The sequence below is a fragment of the Gorilla gorilla genome, chromosome 3 (genome assembly GCF_029281585.2).
Source record: "Gorilla gorilla gorilla isolate KB3781 chromosome 3, NHGRI_mGorGor1-v2.1_pri, whole genome shotgun sequence".
Lineage (NCBI taxonomy): Eukaryota > Metazoa > Chordata > Mammalia > Primates > Hominidae > Gorilla > Gorilla gorilla.
Genome location: NC_073227.2, coordinates 11,474,750 through 11,493,712, shown reverse-complemented (window position 1 = coordinate 11,493,712; position 18,963 = coordinate 11,474,750). Strand labels below are relative to the sequence as shown.

Here is an 18,963-nt window from a genome sequence, read left to right as displayed (position 1 = left end):
AAATCCACAAAGACGAGGAAAAACCAGTGCAAAAAGGCTGAAATTTCCAAAAACCAGAATGCCTCCTCTCCTCCAAAGGATCACAACTCCTCGCCAGCAAGGGAACAAAACTGGACAGAGAATGAGTTTGATGAATTGACAGAAGTAGGCTTCAGAAGGTCGGTAATAACAAACTCCTCCAAGCTAAAGGAGCATGTTCTAACCCACTGCAAGGAAGCTAAGAACCTTGAAAAAAGGTTAGAGGAATTGCTAAGTAGAATAACCAGTTTAGAGAAGAACATAAATGATCTGATGGAGCTGAAAAACACAGCATGAGAACTTCGTGAAGCATACACAAGCATCAATAGCCAAATCAATCAAGCAGAAGAAAGGATATATCAGAGATTGAAGATCAACTTAATGAAATAAAGTGTAAAGATTAAAAGAAAAAAGAATGAAAAGGAATGAACAAAGCCTCCAAGAAATATGGGACTATGTGAAAAGACCAAAGCTATGTTTGATTGGTGTGCCTGAAAGTGACAGGCAGAATGAAACCAAGTTGGAAAACACTCTTCAGGGTATTATCCAGGAGAACTTCCCCAACCTAGCAAGACAGGCCAACATTCAAATTCACGAAATACAGAAACACCACAGAGATACTCCTCAAGAAGAGCAACCCCAAGACACATAATCATCAGATTCACCAAGGTTGAAATGAAGGAAAAAATGTTAAGGGCAGCCAGAGAGAAAGGTTGGGTTACCCACAAAGGGAAGCCCATCAGACTAACAGCAGATCTCTCTGCAGAAACCCTACAAGCCAGAAGAGAGTGGGGGCCAGTATTCAACATTCTTAAAGAAAAGAATTTTCGGCCGGGCGCGGTGGCTCACGCCTGTAATCCCAGCACTTTGGGAGGCTGAGGCGGGCAGATCATGAGGACAGGAGATCGAGACCATCCTGGCTAACACGGTGAAACCCCATCTCTACTAAAAATACAAAAAAATTAGCTGGGCATGCTGGCGTGCACCTGTAGTCCCAGCTGCTGGGGAGGCTGAGGCAGGAGAATGGTGTGAACCCGGGAGGCGGAGCTTGCAGTGAGCCGAGATCACGCCACTGCACTCCAGCCTGGGTGACAGAGCAAGACTCCGTTTCAAAAAAAAAAAAAAGATTTTTCAGCCCAGAATTTCATATCCAGCCAAACTAAGCTTCGTAAGTGAAGGAGAAATAAACTCCTTTACAGACAAGCAAATGCTGAGAGATTTTCTCACCACCAGGCCTGCCTTACAATAGCTCCTGAAGCAAGCACTAAATATGGAGAGCAAAACCCAGTTCCACCCACTGCAAAAACATACCAAATTGTAAAGACCATCAACACTATGAAGAAACTGCATCAGTTAACGGGCAAAATAACCAGCCAGCATCATAATGACAGGATCAAATTCACACATAACAATATTAACCTTAAATGTAAATGGGCAAAATGCCCCAATTAAAAGACACAGACTGGCAAACTGGATAAAGAGTCAGGACCTGTCAGTGCGCTGTATTCAGGAGACCTGTCTCACATGCGAAGATACGCATTGGCTCAAAATAAAGGGATAGAAGAATATTTACCAAGCAAAAGAAAAGCAAAAAAAAAAAAAAAAAAAAAAAAAAACAGGAGTTGCAATCCTAGTCTCTAATAAAACAGACTTTAAGCCAACAGAAATTTAAAAAGACAAAGAAGGGCATTACACAATGGTAAAGGGATCAATGCAACAACAAGAACTAACTATCTTCAATATACACGCACCCAATACAGGAGCACCCAGATTCATAAAGCAAGTTCTTAGAGACCTACAAAGAGACTCAGACTCCCACACAATAATAGTGAGAAATTTTAACATCCCACTTTCAATATTAGATCAACGAGACAGAAAATTAACAAAGATATTCAGGACTTGAACTCAGCTCTGGACTATGCGGACCTAACAGACATCTACAGAACTCTCCACCCCAAATCAACAGACTATACATTCTTCTCAGCACCACATCGCACTTATTCTAAAATTGACCACATAATTGGAAGTAAAACACTCCTCAGCAAACGCAAGAGAATGGAAATCATAACAGCCTCTCAGACCACAGTGCAAACAAATTACAACTCAGGATTAACAAACTCACTCAAAACTGCACAACTACATGGAAACTGAACAACCTACTCCTAAATGACTACTGGGTAAATAACAAAATTCACGCACAAATAAGTAAGTTCTTTGAAAACAATGAGAACAAAGACAAAGTGTACCAGAATCTCTGGGACACAGCTAAAGCAGTGTTTAGAGGGAAATTTATAGCACTAAATGCCCACAGGAGAAAGAGGGAAAGATCTAAAATTGACACCCTAACATCATAATTAAAAGAATTAGAGAAGAAAGAGCAAACAAATTCAAAAGCTTGCAGAAGACAAGAAATAACTAAGATGAGTGCAGAACTGAAGGAGAGACACACAAAAAAGCCTTCAAAAAAAATCAATGAATCCAGGAGCTGGTTTTTTTTAAAGATTGATAAAATAGATAGACCATTTAGCCAGACTAATAAAGAAGAAAAGAGACAAGAATCAAATAGACACAATAAAAAATGATACAGGTGAGATCACCACTGATCCCACAGAAATACGAACTACCATCAGAGAATACTATGAACACTTCTACGCAAATAAACTAGAAAATCTAGAAGAAATGGATAAATTCCTGGATACATACACCCTCCCAAGACTAAACCAGGAGGAAGTCAAACCCCTGAATAGACCAGTAACAAGCTCTGATATTGAGGTAGTAATAAATAGCCTACCAACCAAAAAAAGCCCAGGACCAGATGGATTCACAGCCAGATTCTACCAGAGGTACAGAAAGGAGCTGGTAGGTACCATTCCATCTGAAACTATTACAAACAATAGAAAAAGAGGGACTCCTCCCTAACTCATTGTATGAGGCCAGCATCATCCTGATACCAAAACCTGGCAGAGACACAACAAAAAAAGAAAATTTCAGGCCAATATCCCTGATGAACATCAATGCAAAAATCCTCAATAAAATACTGGCAAACCAAATCCAGCAGCACATCAAAAAGCTTATCCACCACGATCAAGTTGGCTTCATCCCTGGGATGCAAGGCTGGTTCAACATACGCAAATCAACCAGGCACGGTGGCTCACACCTGTAATCCCAGTAGTTTGGGAGGCTGAGGCAGGTGGATCACAAGGTCAGGAGATTGAGACCATCCTGGCCAACATGGTGAAACCCCGTCTCTAATAAAAATACAAAAATTAACCAGGTGTGGTGGCGTGTGTCTGTAGTCTGAAGTACTCAGGAGGCTGAGGCTTGAACACAGGAGGTGGAGGTTGCAGTGAACCAAGATTGCACCACTGCACTCCAGCTTGGGTGACAGAGGGAGACTCCATCTCAGGAAAGAAAAAAAAAAAAAAAAAAACCAAATAACAAAAAAACCATATGCAAATCAATAAACGTAATCCATCGTATAAATAGAACCAATGACAAAAACCACATGATTATCTCAATAGATGCAGAAAAAGCCTTCAATAAAATTCAACACCCCTTCATGCTAAAAACTCTCAATAAACTAGGTATTGATGGAATGTATCTCAAAATAATAAGAGCTATTTATGACAAACCCACAGCCAATATCATACTGAATGCGCAAAGGCTGGAAGCATTCCCTTTGAAAACTGGCACAAGACAAGGATGCCCTCTCTCACCACTCCTATTCAACATACTATTAGAAGTTCTGGCCAGGGCAATCAGGCAAGAGAAAAAAACAAAGCGTATTCAAATAGGAAGAGAGGAAGTCAAATTGTCTCTGTTTTCAGATGACATGATTGTATATTTAGAAAACCCCATCATCTCAGCCCAAAATCTCCTTAAGCTGATAAGCAACTTCAGCAAAGTCTCAAGATACAAAAATCAATGTGCAAAAATCACAAGCATTCCTACACACCAATAATTGACAGCCAAATCATGAGTGAACTCCCATTCACAATTGCTACAAAGAGAATAAAATACCTGGGAATACAACTTACAAGGGATGTGAAAGACCTCTTCAAGGAGAACTACAAACCACTGCTCAGCGAAATAGGACACAAACAAATAGAAAAACATTCCATGCTCATGGATACAAAGAATCAGTATTGTGAAAATGGCCATACTGCCCAAAGTAATTTATAGATTCAATGCTATGCCCATCAAGCTACCACTGACTTTCTTCACAGAATTAGAAAAAACTACTTCAAATTTCATATGGAACCAAAAAAGAGCCCGTATGGCCAAGACAATCCTAAGCAAAAAGAACAAAGCTGTAGGCATCACACTACCTGACTTCAAACTATACTACAAGGCTACAGTAACCAAAACAGCACGGTACTGGTACCAAAACAGATATAGAGACCAATGGAACAGAACAGAGGCCTCAGAAATAATGCCAGACATCTACAACCATCTGATCTTTGACAAACTGGACAAAAACAAGCAATGGGAAAAAGGATTCCCTATTTAATAAATGGTGTTAGGAAAACTGGATAGCCATATGCATAAAACTGAAACTGGACCCCTTCCTTACACCTTATACAAAAATTAACTCAAGAGGGGTTAAACATAAGACCTAAAACCATAAAAATCCTAGAAGAAAACCTAGGCAATACCATTCAGGACATAGGCATGGGCAAAGACTTCATGACTAAAACACCAAAAGCAATGGCAACAAAAACCAAAATTGACAAATGGGATCTAATTAAACTAAAGAGCTTCTGCACACCAGAAGAAACTATCATCAGAATGAAAAGGGAATCTACAGAATGGGAGAAAATTTTTGCAATTTATCCATCCGACAAAGGGCTCATATCCACGATCTACAAGGAACTTAAACAAGTTTACAAGAAAAAAACGCCATCAAAAAGCAGACGAAGGATATAAACAGACACTTCTCAAAAGAAGACATTTATGTAGCCAACAAACATGAAAAAAAAGCTCATCATCACTGGTCATTAGAGAAATGCAAATCAAAACCACAATGAGATACCATCTCACACCAGTTACAGTGGCGATCATTAAAAAGCCAGGAAACAACAGAAGCTGGAGAGGATGTGGAGAAATAGGAACACTTTTACACTGTTGGTGGGAGTGTAAATTAGTTCAACCATTGTAGAAGGCAGTGTGGCGATTCCTCAAGAATCTAAAACCAGAAATACCATTTGACCCAGCAATCCCGTTACTGGGTATATAACCAAAGGATTATAAACATTCTATGATAAAGACACATGCACACATATGTGTACTGCACCACTATGCACAATACGAAAGACTTGGAACCAACTCAAATGCCCAGCAATGATAGACTGGACAAAGAAAATGTGGCACATATACACCATGGAATAATATGCAATCATAAAAAAGGATGAGTTCATGTCCTTTGCAGGGATATGGATGAAGCTGGAAACCATCATTCTCAGCAAACTAACACAGGAACAGAAAACCAAACACTGCATGTTCTCACTCATAAGTGGGGATTGAACAATTAGAACACATGGACACAGGGAAGGGGACATCACACACCAGGGCCTGTCAGGGGTGTGGGGCTAGGGGAAGGATAGCATCAGGAGAAATACCTAATGTAGATGATGGGTGCCATCCATACATGTGCCACCACCATGGCACGTGTATACCTATGTAACAAACCTGCACGTTCTGTACATGTATCCCAAAACTTAAAGTATAATTAATTTTAAAAAAAGAGAGAGACCAATGTCTCTTAAAAATAATATTCAGGGCCGGGCGCAGTGGCTCACACCTGTAATCCCAGCACTTTGGGAGGCCAAGGCGGGCGGATCACGAGTTCAAGAGATTGAGACCGTCCTGGCCAACATGGTGAAACCCCATCTCTACTAAAAATACAAAAATTAGCTGGGCATGGTGGTGCACACCTGTAGTCCCAGCTACTCGGGAGGCTGAGGCAGGAGAATTGCTTGAACCCAGGAGGCGGAGACTGCAGTGAGCTGAGATCGTGCCACTGCACTCCAGCCTGGCGACAGAGCAAGACTTCATCTCAAAAATAATAATAATAATATGCATGCTGGCTTTCCCACTAACTGATCCAAATTAGTGAATTCTTTTGTGAATGTTCTGGTCACTCCATGTGGACAGAAACCTCCCTGGGAGAAGGACCAATGCCCTCCAGCCCAGAGTTCTGTGGGTTGCCCCTCGGTCCTGCTGTCTCCTCTCGTCACAGCTGCTGGATGGGACCACGGCAGGACATCTTCGGGGTCAGCCTCGTTTTGGCAGAGGGACCCCGGTGTGTCTTAGTACGGCGCGCAGACTCTTGTGAGCGGCCACCACTAGTCCTCCACATCGTCATTTACACACGCCTCCCTCCTAGCCAGGGCCACTCACAAGTGTGCCTAACTTTGCAATTTCTTTTTTTTTGAGATGCCCAGGCTAGAGTGCAATGGCACGATCTCGGCTCACCGCAACCTCCGCCCCCCGGGTTCAAGCGATTCTCCTGACTCAGCCTTCCCGAGTAGCTGGGATTACAGGCATGCGCCACTACACCTGGCTAATTTTGTATTTGTATGTATTTATGTATTTATTTTGAGACAGAGTCTCACTCTGTCGCCCAGGCTGGAGTGCCGTGGTGCAATCTCGGCTCACTGAAAGCCCTGCCTCCCGGGTTCACGCCATTCTCCTGCCTCAGCCTCCCAAGTAGCTGGGACTACAGGTGCCTGCCACCACACCCGGCTAATTTTTTTTCTATTTTCCTAGAGACGGGGTTTAATCGTATTAGCCAGGATGGTCTCGATCTCCTGACCTCGTGATCCACCCGCCTCGGCCTCCCAAAGTGCTGGGATTACAGGCGTGAGCCACCACGCCCAGCCTAATTTTGTATTTTTGGTAGAGATGGGGTTTCTCCATGTTGGTCAGGTTGGTCTCAAACTCCCGACCTCAGGTCATCCGCCCTCCTTGGCCTCCCAAAGTGCTGGATTAAAGGCATGAGCCACTGTGCCCGGCCTGCAATTTCTTCCATTCTGGCCTGAGTGACTAGGTTGGAAATGAGTACTGGATAAAGTTCTGGTTTGTCTTTGATGCATGTGACTATTCTTATCCCCACCCACAGCCAGCACCTGGACCACAAAGAAGCTCCCAGAGCACTCTCACCTTCTGGAGTGGCCGTGCCCAGGACCACAAGCACTCACCTTCAGAGCCCTTCTGCTTCCTCTCCACCTCCCTGCGGTACTCCTCCAGCTCACGGTCTGTGAGTGTGGTGAAAGGGTTGGGGCCCGTGGTGCTCACAATGACGTGGGGCTGGTACTCCTTTTCAATGATGGCCTTGGAGGCCGTCACCAGCTCTCCCTGTGGATGAAAGGCACATCTGGTCTGCAGGAGCCTGGCCCAATGGGGACTCTCCCTCCTCCCAGGCAGGCTGCAGGCAGGGTGGGGGCAGGAGGCTTTCCAGGAGCAGAGACCCCTGAGACTGCACTGCCATGGGCCCGAGGCCTAGGCTGAGCTGCAGTCTTCAGTGGTATATAATGGAAACACAGGTCAGTGCCACGATGAACAGACATTAATCACAAAAGAAATCCTACAGAGCCTTCCAGGTTTCAGAAGCAAAAGCCCAGTGCAGACCCAAGAGCACAGAGCACCTCAGGGAGGGTGCCCACTCCTCACTGTGGAGCAGAAGGGGAAGAGGCCCTTTCCTGTTACTGTTTAAAGGTCAGTAAGTTTTCCTCATGACATCAGAAACTGTCACGAGGTACAGCACTCAGCGTAAGGCATGCTCAGAGCTTTGCTCATATTCTAAGAGCACAGGTAAGTTCTGTTCTTGTGACTGTGGTTAGTTTGTAACTAGTTCCTGGAACTTATCCCAAAACATTCAGAGATGACAACATGCCCCAAGACACCAGTGTTTAGCTGAGGAATTTGGAAAACTCTGAAAATTTGCACCAAAGAAAAAAAGAAGAAAGCGAAGCACCAAGGTGGCTCACAGACCACACCAATCTTAAAGCAGGAGGTGGAGCCTGCAGGCCAGCACGTGGGCTGGGTGGGCATCAGGGGTTGCGGTCCACTCACAGCCACCTGCCCCAGCACAGCGCTGTGCCCACAGTGCAGCCTGACTGGGTCAGGGGCAGGAAAATGTCCCCCAATTCCCTGGAGCTCACTTCTTTTTTTTTTTTTTTTTTTTTGAGACGGAGTCTCGCACTGTCGCCCAGGCTGGAGTGCAGTGGCACAATCTTGGCTCGCTGCAAGCTCCGCCTCCCAGGTTCACTCCATTCTCCTGCCTCAGCCTCCTGAGTAGCTGGGACTACAGGCGCCCACCACCATGCCCGGCTACCCTGGAGCTCACTTCTAAGACAGTTATCCAGCACTTACACACATGCACAGGACTGACAGCTTCCAAAACCAAATAAAAACAGGAGAAACCACAATTCTTTGGATGCCAGGCCTGGTCCTTCAGTGCTCCTCTCAGTGCAGAGTGAACACCAGAGATGCAGAGCGTCCTAGCTGGGCTGACTCGGGAAATTCAACTCGCACAGGCCGACTGCTCCTCAAGCAGAGACAGGGGAACCTGGACTGACTGGGATGGGCTGAGGGGTTACCACCTAGCATGCTGCGTACCCAGTGCTGACCAGTGACACAGAGCTCCGAGAGGGACAGATGGGCTGCTGGAACAGGCAACCTTTGCCCGGGAGCCTGGAGACTCTCGACAGTCAACAAGTCAAAGGGAACCCTCTTCTGAACCAGGTCTGACTCGAGGCCCACTGGCTTTTCGTTAAGAAGTTGCCCTGCCTCACCAAGACAGGAAGCTGAGTCCTGTCTGCCATGTCTTAGCTCTGTGGCCCGAGCCAAGTCTTTCCCTGACCAGAGGCCTGCCTCACTATCTGAAGGAGGAGCTGCTGGGCTGGCCACTGCTAAGAGCCCTCACATGATGGCACTCTAGAGACGGTATCCCAGCAACAGCAGTTTGGCTGGCTGCACCTGCATCCTGATATCACTGCCAATGAAATGAGAAGGTGATACAAGAGAAATGCTTAAGTTCATTTAAATCAAGTGGTTAAAATTAGTAAAGGAATCAAATATCAAGAATCAACTATCAGGCCAGGCATGGTGGCTCACACCTGTAATCCCAGCACTTTGGGAAGCTGAGGCGGGTGGATCACCTGAGGTCAGGAGTTCAAGACCACCCTGGCCAACACAGCGAAAACCTGTCTCTACTAAAAATACAAAAAAATTAACCAGGCGTGGTGGTGGGCATCTGTAATCCCAGGTACTCGGGAGGCTGAGGCAAAGGAATCACTTGAACGTGGGAGGCGGAGGTTGAGGTGAGCCGAGATTGCGCCACTGCACTCCAACCTGGGCAACAGAGCAAGACTCCGTCTCAAACAAAACAAACAAACAAACAAAGAATAAACTATCAGCCAGGCGCCACAGCTCATGCTTATAATCCCAGCACTTTGGGAGGCCAAGACAGAAGGATTGCTTGAGCTCCGGAGTTCGAGACCAGCCTGGGCAACATAGTGAGACCTTGTCTCTACAAAAAATTTAAAAATTAGCCAGGCATGGTGGCATGCACCTGTAGTCCCAGCTACTGAGGAGGCTGAGGTGGGAGGATTCCTTTGGCCTGAGAGGTCAAGGCTGCAGTGAACTGTGATCGCACTACTGCACTCCAGCATGGGCCACAGAGTAAGATGCTGTCTCAAAATAAAAATAAAAATACAAACAAAAATCCATTGGCACAGAGACACCAAAACCCTTGTTCCCAATTTTGATGCCCCAAAGGACAAGCAGGGCTCTCTCATACTGAGACAGCTGAAGCCCGAGGCACAGCGCAGCAGGTACCCAGTGGTGGAGAGCTCCCTCCTCCACAGACCACAGCTAAGGGTTAAGCTGCTGTCAAGACCAGTTACGGGAACAGAGAATCACATTCCTCTGCAAGAAAGGACACAGAGCAATGACTGAGATGCAGAGAAACATACGCCACTCATGGACAACCCATACAAGAAACCAAGATGTGCCTAGCTTCCCCTCCTGCCACTCCCCTCACCTCCCTGTCACTTGACAAGGCTCTAAAGCAAAACACAGGCCCAGTAACACTTTCCATACTTGACTGAGGCAACCTGGGTGGAACAAGAGCTCCACCCGAGGCTGTGCAACCTGCACTAGCGGCTGACCTCTCTGAGCATCAGGTTTTCATCTACGAGCAGGGCCAACTTGGATCTGGACTGGCATTCCCAGTGCTGGACCATGCACAGGTTAGGTGCTCAACACAGGTCACTGAGAGAGTCCAAGGGGTGAGCTTATTGCCCCTCTGCATTTCTACCACACAGCATGAAGGGTGTTGGAGAACACAGCCCCTGGTGAGGTGCACATGGGAACACAAGAGTCCTTCCCTGGGCTGAATAGCTTGCAGTGTAGACTCACATCTTCATCTCTAATCCTTCATTTCACTTGCAATTGAATCCAGAGGGCAGCCAAAATTATTTCAGGTTATGCCAGGCGCGGTGGCTCACACCCTATAATCCCAGCATTTTGGGAGGCTGAGTCAGGTGGACTGCTTGAGCTCAGGGGTTTGAGACCAGCCTGGGCAACGTGGCGGAATCCAGTCTCTACCAAAAAATACAAAAATTAGCCAGGTGTGGTGATGTGCACCTGTAGTCCCAGCTACTCAGGAGGCTGAGATGGGAGGAGGGAGGATTGCTTGAGCCCGGGAGGCGGAGGTTGCAGTGGGCCAAGACAGCCCAACCACACTCCAGCCTGGACAACAGAGTGAGACCCTGTCTCAAAAAATATATATATATATGTATATGTATTTCAGGTTACATGTTATGCTGCCCAAAACAAAGTCAACACAGCCTTCGGCTGGGCTGCGAACTCCCGTTTGAACTGTGATTACTTACTGTTCCTTCCTCTATCAGAAGGCAACACTTGCACTGTGGGAACGGCCATCACCAGTGAGGGAGAAATGGAAGGCAAAGGAAAGTCCTTTCCAGAAAAGCCCCAGCTCCCTAAGTCCCAAATACCCATTCTTCAGGTTCTCAGATGGGAAGCAGGCATCCATGCACTCGCCTCACTGGGGAGGGGAGTGTGTGGGACACAGTCATCCTTGCTTGGTCAAGGAAAAACTCAACTTCTCAACATGCAGCTCCATGTTCCAAAAGGAGTAAGACTGTCTGTGCTTTGAGGTTCACATGAAAGGAAGTGGAACAATCGCCCAGTAAAGGACTCCCATGGAGCCAAAGCACATTCTCACCAAAAAGAGGGATATTTTAGCCAGAGTGGGATAAAGATCAAGGGTGCAAAAGTAAACTTCAGATATAAGGAGGTAGAGAAAACACAAAGGTGGAACAAGGATTTCTGTCCAGGTGGTCAACCTCTCTTCCTCTGGGGTCAGCGTACAGTGGTATTCTCTGCTAATGACACCTGGATGCAGCACTCGCAGCGAGCATGGTGTTCAGAAGGTAGGGACCCTACCTCTATCGTTCAGGAAGCCCCCAGGTGACAGTGACACACACCCACATCTGAATATCACTGGGACAGAGCACACAAAGCTGTAACTGGTGGTTGAACACGGCGACCCAGGCTGCTTTCTGGAGAGCCCTAACAAGGTCCTCAGTGCTGCCCTCACGTGGGCTCTACACAGGAGGCCAGCTGGGCTCATGGCCTGCACAGCCCTCACACACCTGAGAGAAAGAATAACTGACAAGACCGCAACAAAGTGCCAAAAGATGAAAAACAAGCAACAGGCAGAGTCATCTTTCTCCCCTGCTCTGAGAAGCTCTTCCAAGAATGGCAGCCGGAAGGATGCTCTAAGCACAGGGAAAAACAGGACCTGTGGAATTAATAAGTAAATACGCAAAATAATGTTATTAGCAGGGATTACAGACAGGAATACAGAATCTTTGCTACAAACCTGCTTCTATGTGGGAACTGGAACACCACTAAAGTGACACGTGCATCTCAATGAAGGTGCGACAAGTGAAAGAGACAGTTCTGGAAATTTCCTTTGACAAGAATATAAACATACCTCTCAGCTAAGACTCTTCAACCATGCGGTCAGCCCCTTTCTGCGTGGCACCAACTCCTGCACACTAGCAGCCTAGATTCCTAGGGAGGATTTCCTTCTACGTGGGTGGGTTCAGACAGATCTTCCACCTACTCCACGTACTAGATGCGCACACACAGAGGGAATCACAGTGAGGGGTTTCAGACTCTCCTAAGTCTTTCTCCTCTGTGGCATTTAAAAATGTTATTTAGGGTTTTTTTTTTTTTTTGAGGTACAAATAAATACATTTTATCAAGGGCTGACAAAGACTGTCTGAATTCCTCTGAAATGACATGTTTCAGTGATATGACCTCTAGTGGCTACATTCATGACATTTACAGTCAAAGTTGAACCAGCGAGGGTGGAAGGGCACTCAGGAGTGGCCGCTGCCAACAGCAACAGACTGCCCAGAAGAGCCTGTCTGCAGTCAACGTCGTGGAAAAGGCAAATTCTGAAACCCAAAACACGCACTGACCAAAGTCCCGTGCGGAACTGCAGAAATGCACCCCATTGCTCAGACTGGCCATTTCTCAGCAACAACTTCGAATGCTGGAAATTGTTATCACACCTCATACCAAATGTTTCAATTAAAGAATCGAGTAGGTAGAACAGAACCTTCTGTACAATCTCACAAACAGGTTAAAGATCCATTTGAAGCTACTTCAGTAACTAAGACAATGCCTGAAGAGAGGAGACGGGGAGTGGGGAGGGGAGGGGAGCAAGGCGCATAGACAGGTAGTGAGGACAGGGCAGTGAGTACCTTTCTAAAAGAGAGAGATTTAGCGGGACTAAAGGTCTGCTCTGTAAGCTCGAGCCCTTCGATAGTTTCCGTACAGTCAGAGAGAGGTGCATCCTGAAACAGTAAACTGAGTCACCAGAGCACACCAGGCCCAGCCTGTGAAACAGCAGCTGAGAGCACAGGATGGAGCTGGCTAAGAGCATGCAGCAGGGACAGCTGTCAACAGTAAGTGTGGCAGTGATGATGGCAGGACGTGCAGACACTGAACACGAAACCAGGACCACGGCTGGACAAATCCAACAATCGTCTACCCCTGCAGAGTCAGGTGTTAAAGCATTAGGTGGCACGTTAGTTTTCAGAGATAACTACTTACACAATTCTCTTCGATGTGCCACAAGGTAGAGTCATTTTGTAGAAATGTGTGTAAATGTGCACCACATTTACAGGCAGCCACCCCTCTGCAACCCAAGCAGCACTTTGTTGCAGATAGCAATATGTACCAGAACGAGAGTCCCTAAACCCACCCTCTCCTAGCGCCTTACACAGAACGCTGCTGAACCCGGGCCGAATCTGAGCCCCAAAGCTGGTGGTGTATGTGCCACCCTCACATATGCATGCATTACAAGGGGCGGGACCAGAGGGGTGGACACAGCCCTCAGCATGCTCGCTCCATCTAGAACTCAAGGAAAAGTGCCTGAACCGTTTCTCATCATGAAGGTTTTAACAAAGGTAACCGGTTGCCTAGAATACTCACCTCATAAAGTCACTCTCTCAATTTCAGAATAACTTTGGAGCAGGCGGTCACACAGCCACCACCCACTAATGTCAGAGACACTCTGGGCTCTCACCTGGACGAGGCTCCTGTCCATCACTACACCACACAAAACCTGGGACTGAGGGCCAGCCGTCTTAATGTCCTGTAAATTCTGCTCTCGGATCTGAGGGCGGGAAGGAGAGGCACACATCAACGGTCCTGAGGAGCCATGCTGCCTGGGAGCCCTGCTGCTTGTGCACTTGGGCCCCAGCCACATGGAAGCTACATTTCAGCTCTCCCACTGCCCCACGCAGGCAGGATGGCCCCATGTGTTCTGAGTGACCGCCATGCCTGCTTAGTGGGGCGTGGGTCTGCAGGGATGGAGACTATTCCCAGCTCCCCACATCTTCCAGATGCTTGGGCAGGACACCTATCTCTCACTGTCATTAACTTGGGGGAAACACTCGCTGCATGTCCATCGTCTAGTGATGTGAGCACTGGCAGGGCTCCTGCTCTGATACACCAAATGCCACTCACAAGTCTTTGAACGAACCCTGAAAGTCAGGGACAGGAGTCTGCTCTTGCTAAGAACAGGTTTTGCAGCTTCCAATTCTGACCTGTGAGCAAACATCAGTTCAAGAATCAATGGGGCCCAAAAAATGTCTGCTGCTCATACTTCACACTGGTGGTAGAACAGCAGCGGTGTGAAGAGATGGCTTCAGTTGCAACAGTGGCAACAACAGCAGATGCCCTCTGCTAGAAGCACGCACCCCCTCCCCCCAAAGCAGCTGGCATCCCTTCCAATCCCACACCCAAGCCCCCGCTGAGTGCCGACGCAGGACGCACCTTGTTTCTCATCTCCTGGACCTCTTTTGGGTTAGTGTTCAATGGAACAAACAGGTTAGGGACAGCAGAGGTGGAAGTTCTATGTCCATCCTCTTTAGTCCACTGTAATATCAAGAACAGTTGAAAAGTCAGAATTATGACAACAATAAGTGACATAGCATCCAATCTATTCAGTTTATCTCACATCTGGTCATGCACTGAACATCACAGAGAGGACTGAACCAATGACCACATCTAATCTGGGTCACTCAGCAGAGTCGCCATGGGAGCAGGATGCAGCCACATAAAGACCAGTTAATGCTGGAAGTCAAAGTCATGACTGATGGAAAACGACCATCTGGAAAGCCCAGCTGAATCTGGGTCATAAGGTAGGCCGACGACAGAGCTGAGCCCCATAACGCTGGGACCAGCAGGGGAGGCCCCTCAGAGACCATTGGTTCACCGCTCTGAAAATCATCCAACACCAAAGCCAACTGGAAGCATGAGATGACAGGGTCATGAAAAGCAATGTGATGCTGCTACCCGGGGTTAGGGAGGAGCCTGCACCGTGAGGCAAGAGTGGGCATCACCAAAGTTTTGCATTAAAGTAAATGACAGCTTCAGAATGCACTGTCTGCGTAACTTTCAACCCAAGAACATTACTGTACGGACACTTACACGGTAGCTACCTGGAAGAAGAGTTTGGTGATGTCGAATATTTTATATAACTTAATATTTTTGAGTGCTACAAAAATATCCCAAACAAACTTGAAGCGCTTCATGAGTCCTTAATATTTAAAGGCTGTTTTAGTATCAGTGCATCTCGTCAGCATGCTGAGCCTTCCACTCATCATTTTTTTTTTTTGGATCTCCAATCAAATCTGAGATTTTTAATCAAATTCTAAGGCATGAGTAGGCACTGAACATTAAAACAAGCCCATCTTCGAGAGCAAATGTTATGCCTTTCAGAATACTTTCGAGAGGCAATAAGATATACATAAACCATACGACTTTAAAAAAAGCAACAAAACCAGCAAATGCTGAGCCACTGCGAGGAGAGTGTGGAATGGGCATGGAGCTGTGGGTACTCACTGATGGTTATCTTCTCAGATAAAAACAACTCCAGCGTTTTATTAAAAATAATTTTTAGTCAAAACATTTCAAACAGCAACCTCAGAAACTTGAACACATTTGAAAAAGTAACAGCAATCATTATAAATGAAAAGATACCAACCTGGGAGCACTGCATGGACTCTGTGTCACTCCAGAACAGTAAGAAACAAATGTAAATGCGGAGCAAGGCCTCCCCTTGGATGTACACATTGACTACAAGGCCTAAAGTGACTTAGTTGTTTTGCAAGCTAATGGTAAATAAAGCTCGCGCTGCTGCCTAAACGCTTTGGAAAACTTCCTCATGGCAATTCAGCACTGTGCTTCACATCAGCCGCAGAAAGGTGTTTTGGGGTTTTTTTTTGTTTGTTTTGTAAGGCCCACTTCCTTTAACAAGTGAAACAAGTAAAAAATAAACAAATGAAAGAAAAGGGGGAGACAGGAAGAAGGGGGGAAAGAAGACAAGGAGGGCAGGAAAGAAGAGGAGAGACGCACTCCCATGCTCAGAGCCCCATGGCCACACAGGGTCCCTGCCCAGGTGACGCGGCCGCTCAGGAGCACGGAGGCTTCTCACCAACTGCGTCAGGAAAACACCAGGACCACCTGGGGAAGATAAAACTTTTTTTCTTTAAATAAATCTATAAAGTAAAACACTGTTACAAGGGGAAAAGAAAGCCCCACTTTATGTATTTGGTTGCCCATGGTTTTAGGAGCATCTAATCTAATTTCAGCTGAACTCCTAATGAACTAGTCATGCATAAATGAGTCTGCTTCAGCCCCTGTCTCCTCCATTCCAGGGGCTTCTGGAAATGGGCCTCTTCTACAGTTTAAAGCAGAGCTGGGTGGACTGTTAGAGGTAGATTACAGGAGGAGTAAAGACCGATCTTCAGAGGAGGTCTCAGCACCACGACATGGGAGCACCTCTCAGGGCAAACGGTAACTTGAGCGGCATTAACGCTGAAACGAAGCACCCCTTGCAGCGTCTGTCGCTGGTGCCTGCAGATGGCCTGCGCTGCACTTGGGTCATGCCGCACCCAGCAGGAGTCAGAAGGTGACTCGCCACTATGGCCGTCTACTCACATGCAACAGTCCATGCAGAGGGCAGCTGGGGGTGTGCATTCGGAGGCTTTGGGATAGAAAGCAGGGGAATAACACTAAGGGCAGGGGACAAGAGTCAGCAGAGAACACGCCAGGGAGCCACAAGGGAAAACTGCTTAAGAAAACACTGAAGACTTAAAGAAGAAACTTTAGTGACTTGAAACCACTGGAGTTCACAACACTAAAATACAGGTTTAGGACTGAAGTGTCTTTTTGTGCATGAAGTATTAAGAGTCCCTGAATATAATTTGAATTAAATAAGAAGAGCTCCTATTTGTAGGTTAATACATGTAAATTATTGTGTATTTTTGCTATATACGGAGATATACTGGAACTACTGCGGAGTTACATTACATCTTAAGCAGTTTCAAGCAGATAGTATTACCCGAATTTTAGTAATGCATTCAGTGGACTTAGGTTCAGACTACAAGAAAGTGAATAAGGAAGGTTCGCTTTACACCTGGGTCAGAAAGGCTGGATTCCCAAAGCCTCCGAAGCCCCAGCTACCCAACTTGCTCTACGTCATCTAACTATGAACAGTAAGGTAGGCACAGACCAAGCAGTTGGTAATACAGCTTGGCACGCAGACACCGGACGAGAGAGACTGCAGCAAGGGTTTCACGTGATCGTGTGTAATGTTCGTCCACACCTTAGTCTTCGACTTGGGACTGCTTCCATTCTGCCCTTCCTCGGAAGCTTCGTCGCCCCGGCCAGAGTTCAGCCATCTTGTCTTCTCCCGCTGCTGCTTCTGAAAACTGTGTCTGAGAGGGGAGCAAGTGCCCGAATCACCGTCACTAGCAAAGGAGTAACCTGTGACACTAGCAGGAACCTCCACATCGCTGTATTTTTTAGACTTCTCTCTCAGAGCAGGGTATCGATAAGGGTAGCCAGTTCTGTAGCCCTAGGGTCCAAGGAGAGTGAAAGACAGTCAATATTCCAGATCTCAAAACAGGGTTTCACTTTGGAAAATCATGTGGAAACATCCACAAAAGTTGAACACATGCATACCCTATGGCTCAGCAATTCCACTCCTAATTTTACACCCCACAGAAACAAATGTGTTCACCAAAAACCAGGTACTAAAATGTGGACAGCAACCCTACTCCTCGTAAACCACAATTGGAAACAACCCAAAAGTCCATCCATATAGGAGATGGATAGTCTAGTGTCTTCATAAGAAGGCTTATAGTGACACAATGTGCTCTAAACCAACCACGTGGATGACTCTCCTGAAGCCAACGCTGAGTGAAAGAGACCAACCTGCAAAGAACATACACCACGTAATACCATTCATTAAAAGTGCAGAAGATGCAAAACAACCTTTGTTTTGGTTGTCCTGGTAGACAGGACAGTTGTCACCCCTGGGATGGGACAAGTGAACTGAAGGAGGTGCTGGCGGTGTTCTGAGGTGCTGCTACCGTTGCTCTTATTGACTGCTGGTTATACAGGGGGTTCAGTTTTTAAAAATGAACAAACTGAACACTTGCGGTAGGTGCACTCTCCTGCTTACATATTTCAACAAAAAATTAAAGTTGAACACCCAAACAGGGCTTACTTGCTGCCAGCCACTGTGCAGGTTATATTCATCAACATACTTAATAGACTTTTACCTCTTAAGTTACAGTTTAAATACTGTGATAATCTTTAGGTAAGTAAGGTAAATAAGTATACCTCATGGCAACCGGTTCTCAGCAAAATTACTTTACCTCTGAATACAACAACATTCAAATTCACCTCCAGCTCTGCCTCATGACCATGTGCTCTGTGGTAAAAGACAGCCCCACTTACTTCATGCCTCTACTGGACCAACTCATCTGCAGAGTCCTCCCACAGACAGCATCTCTAAGGGCATGGACGGTGTCCTCTGCATCTCTCCTGGCCAGTGCTTAGCACTTGGTAAGTGTGACAGACAGACTTCACAGCGGCCCCAGGCCCCCAGCTCCTGTAATCCCCTCCCACCTTGAGCACAGGTGAGATCTCTGACTTGCTTCTAAGTAGCGGAATTCACAAAAGGTGGTGATGGGCTGTATCACAGAAGAGTTTAGCACCTATCTTGTAAGAGTCTCTGTCTCTACTGCTGGCTCTGAAGAAGTAAAGCTGCCAAGAACGCTTCAGCCCTAAGAAAAGGAATTCTGTCCCCAGTCTAGAAGAGCCTGGATGTGGATCCTCTGAGTCAAGTTTCCTGATGAGAACCCAGCCCTAGCCAACACCCTGAATGCAGCCTTTATGAGACCCTAGGTTGAGTTCGCTGTGCCTGGACTCCTGCCCCACAGAAGCTAGGAAATAAATGGCTGCTGCTCGAAGCCACCAGGCCTGTAGTGATTTGTTGCCCAGCACAGAGAGGTAATACGGGGGATGCTGAAGAGCTGTCTGCTC

The 18,963-nt window shown here is 46.6% G+C and overlaps 1 protein-coding gene across 17 annotated transcripts in view; it reads right to left on the bottom strand.

Moving 5' to 3' along the window:
- ADD1 (adducin 1) overlaps positions 1-18,963 on the bottom strand; it is an 86,306-nt gene that overhangs the window by 7,770 nt on the left and 59,573 nt on the right. For 6 of the 17 annotated variants that reach the window (XM_031010149.3, XM_031010144.3, XM_055384389.2 and 3 more), the window contains exons 10-13: positions 17,237-17,488; positions 14,401-14,502; positions 13,649-13,738; positions 7,218-7,374 (exon numbers count right to left, since the gene is read on the bottom strand). In XM_031010149.3, the coding sequence (XP_030866009.1) occupies positions 7,218-7,374; positions 13,649-13,738; positions 14,401-14,502; positions 17,237-17,488 (601 nt within the window). Of the gene's footprint in view, positions 1-7,217; positions 7,375-12,821; positions 12,915-13,648; positions 13,739-14,400; positions 14,503-17,143; positions 17,489-18,963 lie in introns of all 17 variants that reach the window. The other 11 variants (XM_031010145.3, XM_031010139.3, XM_031010141.3 and 8 more) reach the window with 3 other exon arrangements.